Genomic DNA, 22,512 nt, shown 5'->3' on the forward strand with positions numbered 1-22,512 from the left:
GAAGGCTTACAAAGACAGCTGTTTATAAAGCCAAACTAACATTTCTAAATTCTCTTGGCTGTAAGTCAAGAAGGGTACACTTAAAAAAGCATAGGGCCCTGAAGAAATCCCAGAGAATTTCAAAAGTTTACCCAGAAGAATCTAGTAAAACTATCACAATTTATTCCAACTTAAATGAATAACCCTCCTAGATCTAAGTGTCCAACCAATCAAGGTTTTATTTATTTCTGATGCTATGCAAACAGAAAAAAACTATATAATAGTAAGTTACACTGGAAATAATCTTTGCATTCTCTCTTCATGGTCGTAGTTACTCTTGACAAGGCAGAAATTTTGATTTTAATGAATTTTGCAGCTTCTCATCAGAAGAAAAGAGGACAGAGATCACTAGAAATGATTTTTATTAGAGTGAAGTCCTCTACTTCCACATACCTGAAAAAATGCAAAGCAGAAGACATGCTCCAAATCACCAAGAGTAGTGGTATACACCTATAATCCTGGGATCAGGAGGAATATATGGGAATTTGAGGTCAGCCTGGGTTATACAGTGAGTTCAAGGCCAGCCTGAACTACACAGTGAGACCTTCTCTCAAAAACAGAAAACAAAAAACCGAAAGAAAAAAAAAAGTGTTTAGTTTCAGGAACAAACCTAGCTAAGAACTAAGAAGGAGTTCTACTCTGAGTTTTGGACTGGGAAAGGGAGCGGGAGACAATGATGTTCTTTTCTTAGGACCAGCCTGTTTCCTTAGCAATTTTCTTTTCTTTTTTTTTAAGACAGGGTCTCATTATGTAGTTCAAGATGATCTGGATTCACTATGTAGTGCAGGCTGGCCTGGAAGGTAGGGTGGCAATCCTCATGCCTCAGCCTCCCCAGTGCTGGTACTACAGGCACGAGTCACCTTGTCCAGCTAGCAACTTGAATTTTCAAAGACAGGATCAGACAAGTATAAAAGTTGTTTCGTGTAAGCAAAAGGAAGAAACTAAAGGATACATTATGAAGTACTAGCTGCACTGTTGTTATGTAATCCTGACAAAGCTCAATCTTTCCATGCCTCAATACATTGCCATCAAATAATTCTCTCAAGGGATAAACATTCAGAGTGCCTTGAGTTCTCTGGGTAACATGAAGAGGTACAATAAAAATGATCAGTCGGTGCTGGGGATTTAGCTCAGCGGCATAAGCGCCTGCCTTGCAAATGTGTGCTCATGAGTTCAATCCCCAGTACCAATAAAAAAGAAAAAGACAAAAAAAAAAAGAAAATTTCCAAAAATGATCAGTCAAGGTATAGTGGTGTGGGTTTTCATACTAGAGGAAGACAGCACATGAAATCATATGAAACAAGTTCACTGAATTCTGCCTTAACATCAGAGCAGGTTATGTCCCTGCAAAAAGGGAAAAATTACAGATTATACAGACCTGAGGATTTCTTTAAAAAATAGCTCAAACTGGTTTCCACGGGCTATAAAGGAATATACCACCCATAATTCCAATCAAACTCTTTCCCTAAGATGTGGGTCAATTTCATGAGCTTCCAGAGACTCATGAAAACAGAAGAAAAATTTTTCTATGCCAGCTTCACACAAACATGCTTGACATGCTTGATATAAGCAAATGGTAAGGTACCATCTAAAAACATGAAAATGACTTAGATTTTTCTATCCATACTCTTCACATAGGCTTTCACTATTCAAGCCTGTAAAACTACTTCTTGAATTCTTAAGGAAAAACTGTATGAAGGCTCACTGTCTCATTCCTGAAATCTAGAATTTGGCCCTTCTTATATTGTTAACCTTCCTCAATATTCCCTTTTTAGCTTCTTATCTTGCCCCGACATCTATGTCTAGATCCACAGCCAACTATCAGTCACATGACCTGCCTGCATCATTTAAAACTCAATAATCTGCCCAAAGTCATTTGCTGTACTCATTACTTCAATCAGATTCCGTGTGGCCCGAGTTTCCCTTTGAAACTTACCTAGGGTAAAAGTTCAATCTGCTTTACACCTCTCTAATATAGCAGCGCAGATAAATTCATTATAATTTTGATATATATCTTTACCTTCCCCTCTTTTATTGAAAACTTGCTAATGCTCTACTATCATCACAGCATTATAGAATGTTAGAGTCTGAAACAAACATCACTCAGTTCAAGGAAACAAAGCTAGGTAACAGCAGAGGCACACAGATGTTCCTTGATTTACGGTGGGGTTTACGTTCCAATAAAACCACTATAAACTGAAATTTCCTAAGTTGAAAATGCATTTTATATACTGAACCTACTGAACATTATATATTGTCAATACAGTACAGTATCATTGTGATCAGATGGCTAACTGAGAGCTATGGCTTGCTGTTGCTACCCAGCATAACAACAGATTACAGTACCACATACTACTGGCCTGGAAAAAGATCAAAATTAAAAGTTTAAGTAGTTTTTACTGAACACGTATTTACTTTTGCACCATCATATTATTATTATTTTTTTTTTTTTTTTGTCTTTTTCGTTTTTATCGGTACCAGGGATTGAACTCACGACTGCCTGCTTGCAAGGCAGGCGCTTATTCCGCTGAGCTAAATCCCCAGCCCCTTACACCATCATAATATTAAGAAATCAATAAGTCCTACTAAACTGCAACATGACTTCTAGCCAATGCCTGTTATATTAGTTCTTTGGAGAAGGCCCCTGACTGTGGTTTCCCCTACACTGATCCTTCTCAGCTCAAAGCAGCTAGATAGAAACCGTGCCCTATCTGCCCTAATCACAGTTAGGGATACTTCTTGGAGAGGTGGAGTGGGGTACTACAGACAACTAAATCAAGTAGAAATACTGCAGGCAGGCAGACAGGGCTGGGCCAGTACAGAAGCTAGGAAAACATGGAGACTAGATGGAAGCCCACCTAAAGGAGATTAAAGTCATAATGGCGAGATTTGCATACTTCCCTAAAGAATAAACAGAAGTTTGAGTTTATTGGTATTACTCCTCTGAGATTTCCCATGATCTCATTAGGAGTAGGTCATGTCTTCCACTAAGCCTAAGCCTAAAATTAAAACTACTAAAACTAGCTGAGTGTGGTGGCCCATGCCTGTAATCCCAGCACTTTGGGAGGCTGAGGCAAGAAGACTGTTGGGAGTTTGAGACCATCCTGGCTTACAAAGTAAGCTCAAGGCCAGCCTGAACTGCACAGTGAGACCCTGACTCAAAAAAGAAAGAGAGAGAGAGAGAGAGAAAGAGAAAAAAAAAAAAAAAAGACTACTAAGACTAAAACAACTAAGATTACTAAGAATTGGGCCAGGGATTTAGCTCAGTGGCATAAGCACCTGCCTGGCAAGCTCAAGGTCACGAGTTCAAGTCCAATACCAAAAAAAAAAAAAAAAAAAAAAAAAAAGATTACTAAGAATAAAGACTATAAATTATTGACAGTAATTAATGATCTTATCCATATGCCTGTGCTATCACTGAATCACATTACCTAAGCAGCTATACTTTAATCTTGTTGGTTGATCATAATTTTGATCCATGTTGTACCTGCCTTGTGATTTCGCTCTATAGAATTTCCTTGGAGAAGGGCTCGTTGGCAACCCACTAGGCTATTCGTACTCCCCGTTCCTTTTCTCCAATGAATTTTCTTACTCTTAAAAAAAATACCATTAGGCCAGGGGTAATGTGTAACAGAAGGCTCAGCTCTTGATACTCAGGCTTGTTTCCTTTCCACAACGCACCATCATCTTCCAGCATTTCTCTTCTTGAAGGTTATACAAATAACCAGCATTATCTTGTCTCCAAACCCAAAGTAATTCCATCATTTAAACAGCTGTTGAAATTTTTCAATTTTTTAGACAACTTTTTCTAGATTCATTTCTCTAAAAGTCAAATTATAATCAGCCTTCAAATTATATTCCCCAAATTAATTTACATCTACTTGTATACTATGTAAAGCACGACATTCATACCTCAGTATTGGTACTAACAAAAAAAATTCTGGTACCAAACTGAAGGATTTGTGAGACTAACGAGACAAATAATTTAGATATCTATCAATGAGAGTGCTTATTTAAATAGAGCAGTACACCAATGCTACGACATACATCATAGGTAAACATTAGCAATGCTTTTGTAGCTTGATATATAAGTATCTTCAAAACACAATGTAACATAACAAAAGCAAAGGTGTATACATATAATTATTCCATTTATTAGAGATAGGTGTATGCATATACTTAGGTACATAAATCATTAAAAAGGAATGGGGAGCTGGGAGATGTTGTACACACCTATAACCTTAGCACTTGGGAGGCTGAGACAGGAGACTGCAAGTTCAAACTCAGCCTGGGCTGCACAGCAAGTCCCAGGCCATCCTAGACAGCAAAACCCTGTCTCAAGACAACAACAACAGGAAGGAAAGGAGACTTAAAGTGTTCATGATTACTAACAAGAATTACTAATAGTTAGAAAAATGAGAGACGGTGTTATAAGGAAGTATTTACTTATTTATTTATTTAGTCTTTTTCTTTTTTATCAGTACCGGGGATCAACTCACGACTGCCTGCTTGCAAGGCAAGTACTTATGCCACTGAGCTAAATTCCCAGCCCCGGAAGTATTTATATTTTGTCCATGTACTTCATCATCCAAATCTCTTAAGATATATTTGTTTATACATAAGAGTAATAAAAATAAAAATCAATAAAAAATTATAATTGTAGCTACAACTTCATCAGTTCCTCTCATGGTGCTACATGTTGTGCTAGGACATCAAATATACATATCAGTAATCCTCAGAGAAACACCCCACAGAGAGCAGTAGGTATTACACTGAGGTTTCAATAATTACCATATATAGATCATAATTAGTAGTGTCTGAATTTTTCTGCCTGTGTTCAAACAAAATGCTATGTTTTCCCCTACGATATCACACAGCTAAAATATAACACACAGGTCTCAAATTCATCCACAAATGAGCCTGGAATAACAGAACTCTTATTATAGCTATCGGTATTTCTGTTCAGGATTCATCATTTGCTATGTTTCTATATGCAACTAAACTGAAAACTTAATGGATCGTATCTCTAGCCTTCCTATGGGTAGAATGAATGGCACCTAATTAAAGGCAGGCTTAAAATCAAGTTGTTAATCTCACATATAACTGAACCTTGTTTCAGAAATGAAAGCATAAAAAACAAAACAAATGAAAGTATAATATTGCACTGCTGAGAAACAGACACAAGAAGAAAGAAACCTCTTATTATAGGCTTTTTATCGGTACCAGGGATCGAACTCACGACTGCTTGCTTGTAAGGCAGGCGCTTATGCTGCTGAGCTAAATCCCCAGCCCCTACCTCTTATTATAGGCACAAAGGCACTTATTCTGAAGAATATGAGAGCTGAGCATTACCAGGACATGTGAAATACTTTTAAGGCCAAGGGATAGAGCTCTGTAAAGATATTACTGCTTTACTTACGAAGCTGGCCGATCTTGTCTCAGGTCAATGGTGAAGACAACTGCATCTTCACCTGCAGACAGGAACGTACAGGGGGAGTCTGGTTCCAGGGCCAACTGAGGGAGAAAAGGGAGAAAAGAAGAGGTTTCTATAGAGTACAATGAGAACTCAATAGCAAAGCACCTGCCGGGCAAGTCTGAGATCACAAGTTCAATTCCCAGTACCAAAACAAAATAAAACAGAACAAACCCAAAAACCTCCTAAGCCAGCTGGGTGTGGCAGTACACTCCTCTAACCCAGAACTCAGGAGGCTGAGGCAGGAGAATTCTTGCAAATTTGATACCATCTTGGGCTACAAAGTGAGCCTAAGGCTGACTTAAATAACAGCAAGTACCTATCTCGAAAAGACAAAAAAAAAAAAAAAAAAAAAAAAAAAAAAAACTAATCTGGTTCTCTCCTTTACCTTTATAAAGAGCTACCATAAAAAGGTCTGCAAGGGAACTGCTTGTTTCATTGTACAATTTCAGGGAAGAAGACAATTCAAGTACTTTTCTGTATAAATTATTCAGTCTGTTTGTTCTGTACAAATCAGGACAGATGATTCGCTATTTTAACACATCTTTTTGGTACTTAAACATCAGCTTCGAAGAGTTCATTTTCAAAATCAATTCCAAACTTTTTGAGGTACAGAGAGAAATGATGCCCAAATTTGTTTTTTTTCCTCCAAGTTCCACTCCTTCACCTTAGGTCTAAAAATTAACTATCTAATGTATTGGGTGTAGACTTACTAATCAAAGGTGAATTTCAAATTTCCTGAGCCATATGGACTGAAAAGGGCACTCCAGGCTCATCTACACATTTTCTTAAGGTTTGTAAAGAAAAAAAAAAAAAGGACCATCTTATTTCACAGCGTGGAAAAACACCATTTCTATTGAGACTGGGCAGCCCACTGGCTGCTCCTAAGACTATTTGGCCTGTATTTCCTGCTCGAAATACGGTTTCTAAAAATAGTACTATTTGTGAGCTGAGAGTTGTAGGCATGAAAGTTGGGAGTTCTCACATGAGGCCTTGGAATTGTGAACATGTTTACAAAACAGAATAAATTTCAGGGGTTTGGAAAGCATATGAAACCTTGGTTCCAATTAACCATAACTCAGCTTACGGGTTAGTTGGAATCATATGAATGTTACAAGCATACAATCTAGGAACTGTCTCACATACTTCCAAGAAGTTTAGGGTGCCTTTTTTGTTCCCTTCTTTACCATAAATCTCAGGATTGCAACACGAGGCAGATACCCACAATAAAGGGGACATGACAGGCAGAGAAGAGGGTATTAGTTGAAATCCACAGATGGCATGCATTCACCAACTGAAACAAGGGCTAACCTTGTGGGATGCTCCTTTGTGCTGTGCCACACGCTTTGTGTTCTTGCAGCACTGTGTGGCAGATAGTTCTGCTACCCGAACCTGTCCATCCCGGGCACACATGGCCAGGGTAGAATCTCCACTGTTGGGAAGGAACTTGGCCTGTGATAAGAATAAAACGAAAAAGGTTGCATACAAAAGAAACTATAGAGGTGAATCTAAGAGTGAAGAATGTGATGATCCCTTTTCTTGCACGATAGCTACATGTAACTTTCCTACTCTTTTACAGCTGACTAAAACCAATTTTTCTCAGGGGTTAAAGAGCAAAAGACAAGACTTCCTCTGATATGTGAGAGCATTTTGGCTGTTTCTAGAAGACTGAACTGGTGGGCTGGGGATATAGCTCAGCGGTGTAAGCGCCCGCCTGGCAAGTGCAAGGTCATGAGTTTGATCCCTGGTACAAAAAAAAAAAAGGAGAGAAGATTGAACTGGTACATGATTAAGTGCTCAAATAAACTAGGATTGTACCTAGTAGGGGAGAAAAATAAGGAATAAAGGAAAACCTATCTTTAGCAGTAGTAAACATCACTTTGACATAAAGGAAAAGCAAACCAGGAAAAATGTTGGGGAAGAAAAGAGAACATGCTTAGGGATAAATAGTAATGCGGAGGATAGATTTGAGTAAAGTCTGCAGAATAGTAATATCAGCTAACTTTTATCAAACATTATTATTACCAGCCATGATTCTAGGTGCTTAATCCCCACTGGTTACTGTTCATCTTTTTCGCTTTTTATTTTTTTGTGGTACTAGGGGTGGCACTCAGGAATGTGAGCATGCTTAGCACATGCTGTACCACTGAGCTAAACCCCCTACACCATCTACCGTTATTTAGCTTTACAGATACACAACACGGTTAACTTTCCCAAGCTTACACACTTGTTCAGTGGAAAAATCAGCATTTGAACCCAGGCAGCATGATTCAAAGCCTATACCTTTACACTATTTGCCTCCAGGGCTGGGGATGTAGCTCAGCAGCATAAGCGCCTGCCTTGCAAGCAGGCAGTCGTGAGTTTGATCCCTGGTACCGATAAAAAGGAAAAATACACTATTTGCCTCCTACTAGCACACCTACAACATCTCTTGATGAGTTCCAGGCATCCTATCTATATTGGGGCTTCTGACGGCCCTTATATTTAAGGAAACAAAAGGTTGCCAGGGGTCTTTCTGTGTCATTAATGAAGTAAAGGTAGAGTTAAGTCCTGATGTGTGATTCTTAGTACAACTCACTACCAGCTCCACTCTATGCAGCTCAGACTGTCTAACCCATGCCCCACTCTGTTATGCTTCCTTGCCTCACCTGGAAGACATTACTTTTGTGACCACTCTCAAAGTCAAGCACTGGCTGCCGCCGCACCCAATCCCACACCACCACCTTCAGGTCATCGCTGCCACTAGCCAGCCAGGTGCCACGCTGGTTAAAGTGCAGAGTGTTGACACAACCGGTATGACCTTCAAGCCCATGCTGCAAGCGGAAACGCTGTACAAAGACTCTTGCTCCACAAGCCTCATACACAAAGCGGGCACTTGAACCTAGTGCCCGCTCCCGAAGCGCAGGAAGGGCTTGCCAGCGAGGTCGTGGCAGGGCAGTTGTCTCTGAGGACACCCAGTCCTCCAGGGCCCGCTCATCATCTGATGAGTCCTGGTCACGACTGGCCCGCTTGCGTTGTACACGGCGCCGAGGACGTTCTTCTTCCTCTTCTTCCTCTTCCTCAGAGCGGTCATGAACTCGACTTTCATCATTGATGGAGTAATGACCAGTGTCCTCCATGCTGTCAGAGTCCTTTTCTTCACCTGAGCTCTCTGTGTCTGTGCCTCGACTTTCTGTGCTGGTACGGTTGGGACCACCTTCATCCCCAGTCAAACTCAAACTTAGGTCTGATGCCTCCACTTCAATGCCTGAGGACGTCTCCCTCCCTTCTTCTGCTCCAGACATCTCCTCTGGACTGCTAGACAGGCTTCCTGCACATTAATGAAGAATGGAAGGGGAAAATAAAGAAACAGGATTAGGATTGTTATCAGCAAGATTTTTTGAGTCAGACACAGTGACTGATGCCTGTAATCCCAGCACTTGAGAGGTTAAGGCAGGAGATCACTGTGAACTGAAGACCAGCCTGAACTGCATAGGGAGGCCCTGTCTCAAATATAAACAAAAAAGGATTTTCCACTATAATCTAAGAATCATCATATTGAAAAACAAAAAACTTAAGTTTTAGCCAAAGTGTTCCCATTACAAATGCTTATAAAGAGTTAGCTTCTGACACTGACATATGCCTATAATCTTGGCTACTTTGGAGGCTTCACAAACAAAGATCATGAGTTTGACATAAAACTGGGCAATTTAGGAAGATCATGTTACCAAAAAAAAAAAAAAAAACAAAAGGACGGGGGATATAGCTCAGTATAGAGAAGGGAAAAAAGAGTGTTATTTGTTTTTTTTGAAACAAGGTCTCACTATATAGTTTAGGCTGGTCTTGAACTCACTGGGTAGCCCAAATGCCAGCATGTCCAGCTCTTTTTTTTTGTCTTTTTCCTTTTTATCAGTATTGGGGATCGAACTCACGACTGCCTGCTTGCAAGGCAAGCTTATGCCGTTTATGCCGCTGAGCTAAATCCCCAGCCCCAGCATGTCCAGCTCTTAACAAATTACCTTTGAGAGGACAATCTTATAGAGGAGAAGAAATTGAAAAGATCAAAAGCATATACAAAGACAATGCAACAAAACTGAAGAACTGTGGGATAAACTAAAATTATAGTAAGAGCTACATGTGGTAGCACACACTGGGAAGCTAAGGCAAGACGATTACAAGTTTGAACTCATCCCAAACAACTCACTAATACAGTATCTCAAAACTTTTTAAAAAGAAAAGAAAAAACAAAAGAAGAGAGGGAGAGAGACAGACAGACACAGGCAGAATGAGAATATAGGGCTGTGGATGTTGCTTAGTGAGAAAGACTTGAGTTTGATCCCTGGTACTAAGAACAAAGTTTATACAAAAATATGCCTAATCTAACTACTTTAGGCTCTGTTCTGTTGGATGGCATCTATGAGGTACAGCAAAGAATTAAATTGTAAGAAACTCTCCAGCCAGAGCTAGCACAGTTATCTTCTTAGAGAAAGATGGAAAACTGATAAAATCACTGACTTACAGATATAGTGAGGCTATTTTCTACTTCAAAAAAGCATCTCCACCTCTTCTTGCCTAAGTACTGAAGTTTTTTTTCCCCCCAAGAATTTGCTAACACTCATAAAGAAAAGAAGTGGAAAGGACTTTTAGGTAGGAAATTATGATCACTTGGTATGGATTCTTGGCTCATTTTTTGGTAAGTGAATGTATTCAGACTTACTTTCATTAATTTTATTAGCCACATATTTTTAGTCTCTTTACGGAGACACAGTTTTTATCAGAAAGTATACTCCAACTTTTTTTTTTTTTTTTTTTTGAGACAGGGTCTCACTATGCAGGTCAGGCTGGCCTTGAACTCACCATGTAGCTGCAAGACTTTCAGTGACCATTCTGCCTCAGCTTCTCAAGTGCTGGGATTACAGGCATGTGTCACTACGTCTGGCAACATACACAAAATTGATGAAACGCAGACGTATTCCCCTGGTACCCGAGAAGAAATCTTGGTTGCTATGCTGGTGGTTAAATAACTAGCTGACTTTTGAGTGATTACAATCAGAAACTTCATTCTCTTACCCAATGACAAATCATATTCCAATGAGCACCTCAGCAATTTTCTAGAGTTAATACACTGTTTCCTGCCTAAGATCAAGGTATGCAGAAAGGAAAGGGAAAAAGTATTGTAAACACAATCTGCCCATGGCCTCCTCTCCTCAGGATGACTGCTAATTATTCTGCCAGAAGTAAAAGCTGTTAGGAAAGGCAGACCAGTTGAAAGATTCTAGTATAAGATATTCAACTTCAATACTGATGGTTAAGGATTTAAACTGGAGTGTCTTACTGTCTTGTTATCTGGATTGGAGCAGTAATTTGTCACAATCATTAAAGCAATGGAATTCCTTTTCAATGAACTCTTAGGCAAAAGCCAACACAGAAAACACATAAACAATACAAATGCTTAGGTTCAAATAGAAATAGAAGGCGGGGTGACACAAAAGCACCTCAACTAAAAGCAGTATAAAGACAACTAAGCTAGAAGCTAGGGAGAAAAAAAAAGTATTTTACACACACACACACACACACACACACACACACACACACACAGAAATCTGAACCTAGGAACTATATTTGCTAAAAATGAGAAAGTTTAACAGATGGGGTTTTTTGAAATGAAATTGGCTTGAGCTTCGAAGTAGTGAGAAGGGATGTAAATACCACAGCTAACAATTCTCTGTTGAGAAGGAAAAATTAAACATCAAAACTCTTGAGATTTATTGTTAAAATTATGATTAACAATTCAGACTTCAGAAGCCATTTTTTGCTGTTAATGTAGGGATTAAAGTATATCGCTCAGCAAAGAGGGCCCCAATAGTCAAGTGACCAAAATCTAACTTAGGAATTGGTGAAATTTTTTTGTTTTGATTTTCAAGACAGGGTCTCACTATGTAGTTCAGGTTGGCCTCAAACTTGTGGCGATCCTCTTGTCTCAGCCTTCCCAGTGCTGGAATTACAGGCATGAGCCACCATGCCCAGCCAGCAAATTTTTTCTATAAAGGGCAGCAAAAATTTTAGGCTATGTAGATCACATGGCATTGGCACAATGACTTCATTCCATTAACAGAAACGCTCAACTCTACTAACAGTAAAACAACCCATGGCTACCATATATGTGAATTGGCTGTACTCTAATAAGACTATAAAAATAAGTGGCAGGCTGGCTTTGGGTTGTGGACTATAGTTCTCTAATTCCTGACACAGCTAGTGGCCAAGCTCCAAATTAACAGTATTCCCCAAGTCCTTCCATACCCCTGTGCCTTACAACTAAACCCAATGAAAAGAAAAGGGAAGGCGGAAAAAAGGGCAAAATTGCACTTGGTTTTTAAGTTACTCCAGTGCTATGCGCAGGGGTGGGGGAAATGAACCCTCAGCCTCATACTATACCACTGAGTTAAATTCCTAGGCCTTGGTTTTCTTTTTTATGAACAGAATTTTCTAGGTCCTGCCCAGTTTTATAGCCTTTCAGAATTTCAAACCACTTGAGCTCCTAGAAGGACATCTATCTTATTATCTTCTGAAGACATTAGATAAAATTTGAAGGAGCCAAAATGCCAGATAATCCAAGATGTTTCCTGTGTAATTTCCTATACACAAAACAACACAGGAAAGGTTCCTTCCACCAACTAATATCCAGGTTTCCACTTTTTTTTAGGGGTGGGGGAGGAGGAGGAGGAGGAGGACCTTAGTTGATAGTAAAAATAGCTTCACCTTTATCCTGGCCCCTTACCATTAGCTAAGTCTGTTCTACCATCTGTGCTGCTCCCTTTGCTGGACATCTTGAATGATGTTTGCTGTAACCAGCCTGTATTTGGGAGAGAAAGAAAATAAAATTATTAGAAAAACAACTTGAGGGAGACAACAAAAAGGACAAGAAAATTTAACAACAGATAGAGTTTGGCATTTTTATAAAAAATAATGTGTGTGTGTGTTTAACAGGACTTCTCAGCTGAGAAGAAAAGCACACCAGATTCCCTCCTCCAATATCAAATTCCACAGAGGGATATATTTGTAAGAGATCAACAGACATCTTTTTACCTTATTCACTGAATAACTGGCAGTGTTTCTTTTTTCAGATAGGAAAGAGAGAACTGAAATAAAACCTGGAACAGCAGGCACATATCAAGTGACAGGTACTGCAAGCAAAGAGGCCTCAATACAAAAAGCTAGCTTCCGCGCTGCCCTCTAGGCAAGACTCTTCCCTTAATGACAGTAGCCCCCAAACTGTAAAACACCTGTTTCACAACATGAAGAGATAAGCCAAGTTCTAAATAAAACTTTCCACACAAATCAACAAAGAAATCATCAAGCTTTTAGTAAGAGCTTGCACTTTGTATCAACTCAAATGCTCAGTTTCAAGCTTATTTATTATAAGCACAGTTACTAAGAATCATAAGAACTAGACCATATCAGGCATACCTATAATCCCAGCACTCAGGAGAGTTCTGTGGCAGCAGAACTACTGGGAGTTCAAGGCCAGCTTTAACTACATAAGTGAGTTCAAGCTGGCCTGCAGTATATAGTGAGATTCTATCTCAAAGAAAAAAAAGAATTGCAGACTAGAACACGAACTCAGGAGCACCTAACCTCTAAGAACCTTAATTTTTTCCCCCTCTCTCTTAGGATTAAAAATCAGTGACCCAAATGCAAAGGTAGGCAAGTTAATTTCACAGAATAACAAAAATTATTTCTCTTTATTCTGTTTAGTTTCACCAAACTTATCTTTCTGGCAAAGTCCTTTCTAGGATCCAGGGTATCTAGCTTATTTCTTTTATGCCACTATAACACATTTTCCCCCTCCAGAGCCACCTCCAGCAAATTCCAAACAGCAAAGAATAATATTATTCAGACCAGAATGTTGTTAAGCCCTTTCAGTGCGTTGGACAAAAGGCAGTGGTAAAAGACAAAGTATGATTATGACTCTAGTTTTTGTACCCAGGCACACTGGCCTCTAATCTTTCAACAGCTCTTTCATTCCCATAACAATTATTCCAGAAACAGCCCCATCCTTATTCTTATCCCCTACTTTCCTCTACAGAAATCTATCTCTTTTTTAAAAAACTGTCATCTGCCAAGAGATAGCTGCTCAAAGAGTGCTCACAGCAGGCCAACATGGGGAAGTAAAACTACCACAAGAACAAGACTGAGGATGAATGTGAGGAAAGGACACCTGGAAGGGTGAGGATGGAAGACAATGACAAGAAACAGATGTGTGAAGCCACATCAAGAAAAACAGCAAAGAATTGTTTGCAGAACAGGCAACTCTTTTCCTTCGCTTACTCTGATGTATGTATTTTTACACAGTGTTCGTCATACTGCGCTTGCTTTTCTCTTTCAGTAGTCTGTTAATATTCTTTAGCATCTCAGCTGTATCATCTCCCTCAGCTCCGGTTCAAAATTAATTAACTGCAAAAGTGCTAGGAGTTAGGGAAAATGTTCGCATTTCTCTGGCTGACTTAAAAACTAAGGTCATAAGCAGACCACTGTGTCATGGTCAATGGGGAACAGAGCTGATGTTTTCCCACTTCCACAATTAACATCGTCCACCACACCTTACTTTTCACCCCACTGTTATTCACTCTTAGAGAATAAAAAAGCAGCTCCAGAGAACTATTCCAAAACTAATTAACTTCTAGAGGAAACAAGACCACCTGAATTTCAATGTCATAACTGCTTTATAAAAACACATCTGCAGGCTGGGGATGTATCTCAGTGGCTCCTATCTGGCAGGTCCAAGGTCCTCTATTACGTTACTCCCACCAAAGAAAAACAGCCCCCATAACCAGGAAGTGCCAAAACCTCAAGTACCCACTTCGGAAAAGCAGGGGGAAAAGAGAGCCCTAAGGTTCAACCCATACTCAGAGGTTACAGAAGAGTCTTTTAGGGAAACTAATTTAAAGTACTTTCAAGAAGGAAATTTCTCAGCTGGGAGCTGTGACAGAGAAGTCAGTAGTAATCTTAGCTCTTGGGAGACTGAAGCAGTAAGAGTAAGTTTAAATCTCACCTAGGCAAATTAGCAAGACTATCTCAAACCAAAACAGCACTGGGGATGTAGCTCTGTGCATAGGCCCCAAATTCAATCCTCAGTACCAACAAACAAACCAAGCAAATCTCTCTTTGAGGAAAATGGTTGACAGAATTTACGGTTAAATTCAGAAATAAGAGAAAAACCCTGTAAATGCTAACATCAGCCATATCTAGTCACTGACAAGCGATAGCATCTAAAACTCGCATTTTATGAGCCACAGATTTTAGTACATTAATCCTAGACTGAAAATCAGAAGTCCAAAACTATAGTATTTTAGCCAAGGAATTAGTACATTTTAGGTCTCTGGATGAACTATTTAATTATCTCTGGACTTCATTTTCTCTATAAAATAACAGGCTAAATATACCCAATTCAAAAATTCCAAATGCCCCAAAATCTGAAACTTGTTAAGAAGCACTGACATGACATTCAAAAATTTCAGATTTCAGAGCATTTTTTTTCATATTTTTCAATGTTCAACTAGTAAGTCTATGCAAATATTTCAAAATTTGAAAAACACTGAAATATGAGACACTTCTGGCCCCAAGCATTTCAGATACAGGATATTTGATCTATAGTAATTCCACAGAGGCTGTAAACAAGTAGAATTTTGTTAAAATTTATGCAAAAAGATACTATGGAGCAGTGGCCTCCAAACTTCATGAACCTTTCTCTGTGAAAATTTTGAGTATAAATTCCCTACAGGTAAGAAACTACATGCAGTTAATTCACATTAAATATTAACTTCTCTGGAGTAAATACCAAATATATATTTTAACATTCTTTTTTTAAAATATACCAATGGATCATCTTGCATATCCTTCAAAAAAGTAGAAAGAAAACAGAGTGGTAAATGGTTATTGTGCCTTCTCACCATAGAGTGTGTTTTTATTTTATTTTTTATTGTTTCCTCCCTTTTTACTTGGCCCAAATTCACTGGGTTTTTTTTCCCTTTATCATTCTGTTTTCTTTCTACTTTTAATAAATGTGAAACTTTGCCAGTTAAAAAAAAAATTAATTCTTATACTTGCCACCTGAAATTCGAATGTGGACACTGTATCTCCTAATATGAGAATATTTAGAGATGGGACCTTTGGGATATAATTACGTTTTGTTAAGGTCATATAAGTAGGGCCCTCAAGAAACATTCTAGTGCCTTATAGGAGATAACAGAGTGTTCTTTATCCTTTTTCTCTCATGCCACATGAGGACACAACATGAAGGCTATTTACAAGCCAGGAAACAAAAACACCTTCACTAGAAATTAATTATGCGGGCACTTTGATCTTAGCCTTCTAGCCTCCAGAACTATGAGAAAATAAATAACTAATGTTTGAACCACTTGTGGAATTATGCTGTGACAGTCTGAGAGTTACAAGACAATGTCCAAATTAAAGCAGGTGGAAACACTATAACTGTGGCCCAGGACTCAAAGAAGCTGCTTTAGAATATCTTCTATTCATACATCAATACAACTTTATTTTTTAATCTGAGGCTAGAGACCATAATTGATCCAAACCCAAGCTACAGTATCTTCTTCACTGTTTAGTGTATTATATAACCAACAAATTTACTAACTTACTTTGATGAATTTCCATGCAAAGTCCAGTCTAGAGCAAACCATGCTGAACTAGGAAGAGTTGATGAGTTCACTGCCATAGGTTGCCGGAGTTTAATTAGATTAGCTCCATGGCCTGCAGTCTAAAAATAATCATAACCCCTGCCAAACTGAAGGTTAAAGAGCAAACTATGGAGGATGGCAAAAAAAAGATTGAGGTGTCATAATTTCACTAACAAATTCCTATGGCCTACTTTTTTATGTCTTAATAAAAATGAAGTCTCCAAACTTTAACCAATTGCTTGATAAAATCTTAACTAAAACCAAGCAGAAGAGAAGTTAATATGTTAGATAAGAGGACTCTGTAAAAGCTCCTCTTGTTTAAAAATCATGGGGGTCGCAAGCCTGTAATCCTGGCACTGGGGAGGCTGCAGCAGTAAGATTGCCATGAGTTTGATGACAGCCTGGACTACATAGTGACTACAAGGCCAGTCTAAACTACACATTGAGACTGTCTCAAAAAACAAACAAACAAATAAAAAACCAAAGTAAATAAATAAAAATAGTTTGGTGGATTGCATTTTTCCTCAATACTGATGAAAAATCTATACAAGAGGACACATATGCTAGTACTGTTGGGTAATCCAATGCCCAAAAAAAAAAAAAAGGACAAAAAACTTTGATTTTGATTTAGTTAAATTTTCTTTTGTGGTTGTGTTTTATTCTAGAGAATAGTTGCCTGACAGGAAGCCACAAAGATTATCTCGTTTCTTTCCATACTTAGATCTCTGATGTGTTTATCTATATTTCTGTTTATTTACTAGATCCTGCAGTTGAACTCATGGGAGTTTTGCATGATAAGCACATGCTCTACCATAAGTTAGCATCCCTGGGCTACAATCTATTTTGAATTGGTTTCTGTATATTGTGCAACTTATGGCTTCAGGTTTTTCTTTTTGGTACCGGGGATTGAACTCAAAACCTCAAGTTTGCCAGGCAGGTGCTTAAGCCGCTCAGCTAAATTCCTTGCCCCAGGTTTTTCTTTCTTTCTTTCTTTTTTTTTTTTTTTTGCATGAGGTTGTTGGATCCCTGGTACCAAAAAAAAAATTTTTTTTTTTATCAATTTGTTGAATTTTGCAATGGTTTATTGACAGTTAAGAGCTATTACTTTGGGGCTGGGGATTTAGGTCAATGGTATAAGTGCATGCCTGTGCAAAGTCATGAGTTCCATCTCTGGTACCAAACAATAAAAATAAAAATAAAAAAGAGCTGTTACTTTGCTGGTCACGGTGATGCACACCTGTATTCCCAGCACTGAGGCAGGAGGATCACCACAAGTTCAAGGCCAGTCTGAACTACATAGTGAGATTCTGTCTCCAAAAAAAAAAAAAAAAAAAAAAACAAAAACCAAAGAAAAAAAAAACATTTTTTCGGGCTGGCTTTAGCCCAGCGGTTCCTTCGAGTCTGGCTTCCCAACTGCCCGGGGTTATGGGTCCAGTGGTTCGAGACCCGTGGGCGCTCTCCAGTCCTTTAAAAAAAAAACCAAAAAAAAAATTTTTTTTTCAAGAAACTTAATAAGCTATAGACTGTAATGTCTACAAAACATGTTTGTTAAGTGACAGTAACCAGAATACATTTTAAAGCTCTTACAACTAATAATCACTTGAAAAGATTCTCAACATTGTTAAATACAGAAATATAAACTGAAATCACAGTAATAATCTACCAGATACCTGTTACAATGATTAAATACCAAAAAGAACTGAAGCACTACCACTCCTATACATTGCCGAAGGATATGCAAATTGATATGGCCAGTTGGGAAAACATTTTGGCACTTTATTAACTAAGAAAAATTTACCAAACAACCCAAGAATCTCACATTAGGCATTTTCACCTCCTTCCCATAAAAATGTACATCCACAAAACAGGTAAATATTTTAACAGTCTTAGATTCATTTTTTTAAAACTGAAAACAACCAAATGTTCTTTAGCTGGGGCACAGTTTAACATACTGTGGGATGGTGACACAGTGGAATATTGCTGGCTAATAAAAGAGAGCGAACTACTGATACCAGCAGCAACACAGTTGGTATGTATATGGATCTCAGCTATGTTACAGTCAGTACAAAAAAGTCATGCATCAAACAACTATAAAATATGATTCCAGTTATAGTATATTTTGAAGATAAAACTACTAAGGATAGAAAGCAGATCACTGTCAGAGGAGTAAATTGACTATAAGAACATTTTAAAAAATTATTTGTAGGAAGAGAAATGTTCTATGTTTCAATTACACTGGTATTAAATAATTATGTATTTGTCAGAATTTGCAAGTCATTACAAAAAAGGATAAATTTTACTACGCCTAAGTTATAAATGTGGTCTAAAGCAATAAATGGAAAAAAATGGGACAAGAGTTGTAAGGGAATAAACAAAACATGCAAATGGTTAAGTAACAGATAATATGCAACAATTACATTCTCAAGGCTGTGATTATTAACAGAAGTTTACTAAAGTAGTCAATGTATCACAGTAAATGGGAACAGAATATCAGGTCTTCAAATTTGAAAACCAAAGGCTTGAAGGATTTGTGTTGCAATCAAAACCACCCATGAGATAGGCAGGGTAGCCACTGCCTGCAATCCCTGCACACCAGAGGCTCAGTCAAGAGGATTGCTGTGAGGTCCACCGACAGCCTAGGCTACAAAGTGAGTTCAAGGTCATCCTGAACTGCATAAAGAGTACCTGTTTTCAAACAAACAAACAAACAAACCACCCATGACATTTATTAGCAACCACATGAATGGTAAGATAAAACCAAAATATATAAAAAGTCTCAAAAAAATAAAAATCAATATAGTGTTCAATCTTACTGCTTTGGTCTAAGACTATCAAAAGGTAAAAGTAGTTCAAAATATTTCTAGATTGTACAGTTACTTTATACTTTTACATTTATTTTTTGGTGTCAGAGATAAAGTGTAGACCCAACAACTGAGGAGCACTCTGAACATCTGTTATGTAACATTTTTTATTTGCTAAATTTCACTCAAATTCATTTTAAGTCCTTTGGTGTATAGGGCTTGTTGGTCTGATAACTCTACCTTATCTTGGGCCTGATGGGAAACATCAACATATACTACTGAACTATCCCTAATCCCTTTACTAAGACTTGATCTTGATTTCAGTCAATTTTCAACACTTCCATAATCCCAACATTCTTTAAGGCCAGTTTCATTTGCTACTTATATGCCCAACTGTCCTATACACGTTCTTGTATTTAAATGAAGCCAGCTTTTAGAATTTCTTCTGAAACTGAAAGGTGATAGTACACAAATACTTCAATTATTAGCAAGACAGATATTTGAGAGCCATGAAGTTCTGTTTCCTCTTGGGAAGACAGATGTCCCATACCACTAATAAATGAACAGCTGTTCAGAGCTGATCTCCATCCAAAGTACAAATATGCTTTTCTAGGTCTGACAGTCCATCTGGTATCAAGTAGTTCTACTTTCTTTACCTAAATTTTTGTTTTCAAGCTGAAATGGCTCAATATAAATTCATTTCCTTTACCTTAATATTTTTCTCTGCTTCACAACATGCACTTCTCCAAGCCAATTTTCTACTACTGCTGCAGGCTACAATCTACTAGTGTAATATTAGTCAGAGAATCTCAGACACTGAAATTCAAACGGCAATCCCAAAGAGGTTGAAACTCAGACTGTATAAAATACACTTAAAAGACCACTGGATCTTAGGCTACTTTCTATTAAGTACTTGGACTGTTTGAGTATCTTAACATTGTCTCCTTTGGTTGACTGGATTAGAGAAATTAACTGCTATTCTTAGTGTGCAACAGATTTGACAATACGAAGTAATCCAATCATACAGAGGCTTTTTTTTTTTTTTTAATTGAAGTATAGAGGTCTCTGGCACCACCCAGTGGCCCATCTGCACATAAACATGCTAGTCTGCAACAATGTATAGGCAATACAGAATCTACAAAAATATAAGCAGTATATCCAAAAATTTTTTGTAGCAAAGTAATCAAGCAGAAAAAGTGATAAACAATACAGTACAAGAGATGCAAGTAACAGTCTCATTTTAAAAAAGCCAAATGTAGTTGCAAGCTCAACAGGGAAACGATTCTATTTAATTTCAGGGAGAAAGGACATGCTTCACGGAAGCTTAAATTTTTAAGAAGGGCTTTAATGGCAGGATGGTATTTCAACAAACATTTAGAAAAAGACATTCCGGCAGGAAATATAACTCAGTAGCAAGGTGCCTGCCCAGCAAGTGCAAGGTCCAGAGTTCGATTCCCAGTTCTAGAAAACAAAACAAAACAAAAAACGAGGGGTTGAGGGGGAAGGAGAGAGAGAGAGAGAGAGAGAGAGAGACAGAGACAGAGACAGAGACAGAGACAGAGACAGAGAGAAAGCAATGTGAGAAACATTGTAGGGGTAGATAGTATTTTAGTTCCAAAGCAGTTATGAAGCTGAAAGTCAAAAATGCAAGTTTGAGTTTGGAAAATCAAATGCTACAAGTACGAGGCTGGCATATGGGGGAAGACACAAATTTGATTTTAAATATATTTAAAATCCAAGTTGACAGGTCAGCAAGCTAGTATAAAACCAATATGGGGCTGGGGATTTAGTTCAGTGGCATAAGCACCTAACTGGCAAGCGTGAGGTTGTGAGTTTGATCCCTGGCACCAAAAACAAAAACAAAACCCAAAAAACCCCAAAAAACTAAAGAAATAAAACCAATATAGGTTTGGAACTTAAGAAGTAAGTTACAGTCAGAGATACAGACTTGTGCACTATCTCCAGAGAAATTTCAAAATTAGAGATTTCAAAAAATCTTTTAAGACCTTACTAAAAAATTAGTACCCAAGAAAGCTTGAGAGAGGAAATTCACACAATCTTACGGAACACCCATCCTTAGGGGGGAAAAAAAAAGAGTAGAGAGAAAAAGGGTCAGAGAAATAGGAAGAATAAATTAAACACCTTGAAGTCAAGGATAAAAAGGCTCAAGTAAGTAAAGAGCCAGTATTTCCTCATGTATCAAATGCTACAGAGAAGCTAAGAAAGATGTGCTGAGAAAAGCTGTATGAGTCAGAGTAGCTTTTTCCATGGAACTACTCAGTGACTGAGTGGAATGTTGATCTCCCCTCCTCCAAGGGTCATAAAACACTAGGATTAGGGTACCTCTTCAGTTAGGTCTGCAAAAACTGTTTCCTTAAACTCCTTAGCAGCAGGGCATGGTGGCACATGCCTATAATCCTACTATTTTGGAATGCTGAGGCAGGAGGACCCTGAGTTTAAGCCCAGGCAGGGCAACTCAGTGACTCACAAAATAAAAAATAAAAAGGTCTGAGGATGTAGCTCAGTATAAAGGCCCAGAGTTCAATCTCCAGTACTGCAAAATAAAAACAAAACCCCCCTTTGCCAGCTGGGTGTGGCAGTGCACTCCCTGCAATTCCAGCACTCAGAGGCTGAGGCAGGAGCAAAGGATCTTTTGAGTTTGAGACCACCCTTGGATACATTGGCTCTTTACTTACTTGGAGCCTTTTTATCCTTGACTTCAAGGTGTTTGATTTATTCTTCCTTTTCTCTGACCCTTTTTCTACTTTCCCCCCCCCCCAAAGTGAGCCCAAGGCCAGCCTGAACTGCATGGCAAGACCCTGTCTCAAAAAGACAAAAACAAACAAACAAAAAAACTGATAAGCCTACCAATTTATCATAATTGGAGACATGCTTAAACAATTAAATGCCATCTTTATCTCATTATTAAGAATTTTAAGGGGCTGGGGGTTTAGCTCAGTGGCATAAGCGCCTGCCTTACAAGCAGGCAGTCCTGAGTTTGATCCCCCGATACCGATAAAAAGGAAAAAGACAAAAAAAAAAAAAAAAAAAAAAAAAAAAGAATTTTAATAATTTATATATACTTTTATAAGAAATATTTAATTCTACCTTTTCAGCTCACTTGTTTCATTAGTTGACAATGAAGAACCAGTTTTAAAAACAATGTATGACACAACAGAAAAGTTTTGGCATCAGACAGGCCTGGGTTTCAATTCTATTTCTATCATGTACTTTTTTTTTTAAGCAGTGGCAAAGTTTATTCAAGAAAGTAAAAGAGTGGGAGAGAAAACTGGCTTTGCAGAGCAAGCTTGGGCCAAGTAAACAGAAAAAGAGGTTAAGAGCAAGTAAAAGCACATGCTACATCTGGGAAACACAGCATGAGTTATCATGGAAAGCTATGATAGCCTCTGCCATGCACATTTGGTTTGTTTCTTTTGTAAAATGGAATAATACCACTAGCCTGTGTAAGCAGGTTAATTTTAGAAACTAAGATAATTTATCTATGCAAAGAATCTGTCTGTAC

At 38.2% G+C, this 22,512-nt stretch overlaps 1 protein-coding gene across 5 annotated transcripts in view; it reads right to left on the reverse strand.

Moving 5' to 3' along the window:
- Dcaf8 (DDB1 and CUL4 associated factor 8) overlaps positions 1–22,512 on the reverse strand; it is a 46,915-nt gene that overhangs the window by 15,349 nt on the left and 9,054 nt on the right. For all 5 annotated transcript variants that reach the window (XM_003466566.5, XM_005002265.4, XM_063253508.1 and 2 more), the window contains 4 exons: positions 12,270–12,344; positions 8,161–8,822; positions 6,824–6,964; positions 5,459–5,553 (listed from right to left, as the gene is read on the reverse strand). In XM_003466566.5, coding sequence (XP_003466614.1) covers positions 5,459–5,553; positions 6,824–6,964; positions 8,161–8,822; positions 12,270–12,318 — 947 coding nt within the window. In that variant the 5' untranslated portion in view covers positions 12,319–12,344. The remainder of the gene's footprint in view (positions 1–5,458; positions 5,554–6,823; positions 6,965–8,160; positions 8,823–12,269; positions 12,345–22,512) is intronic.

This window comes from Cavia porcellus, unplaced genomic scaffold (assembly GCF_034190915.1).
Source record: "Cavia porcellus strain 051 isolate PalLab524CR breed Dunkin Hartley unplaced genomic scaffold, mCavPor4.1 scaffold_7, whole genome shotgun sequence".
NCBI classification, from domain to species: domain Eukaryota; kingdom Metazoa; phylum Chordata; class Mammalia; order Rodentia; family Caviidae; genus Cavia; species Cavia porcellus.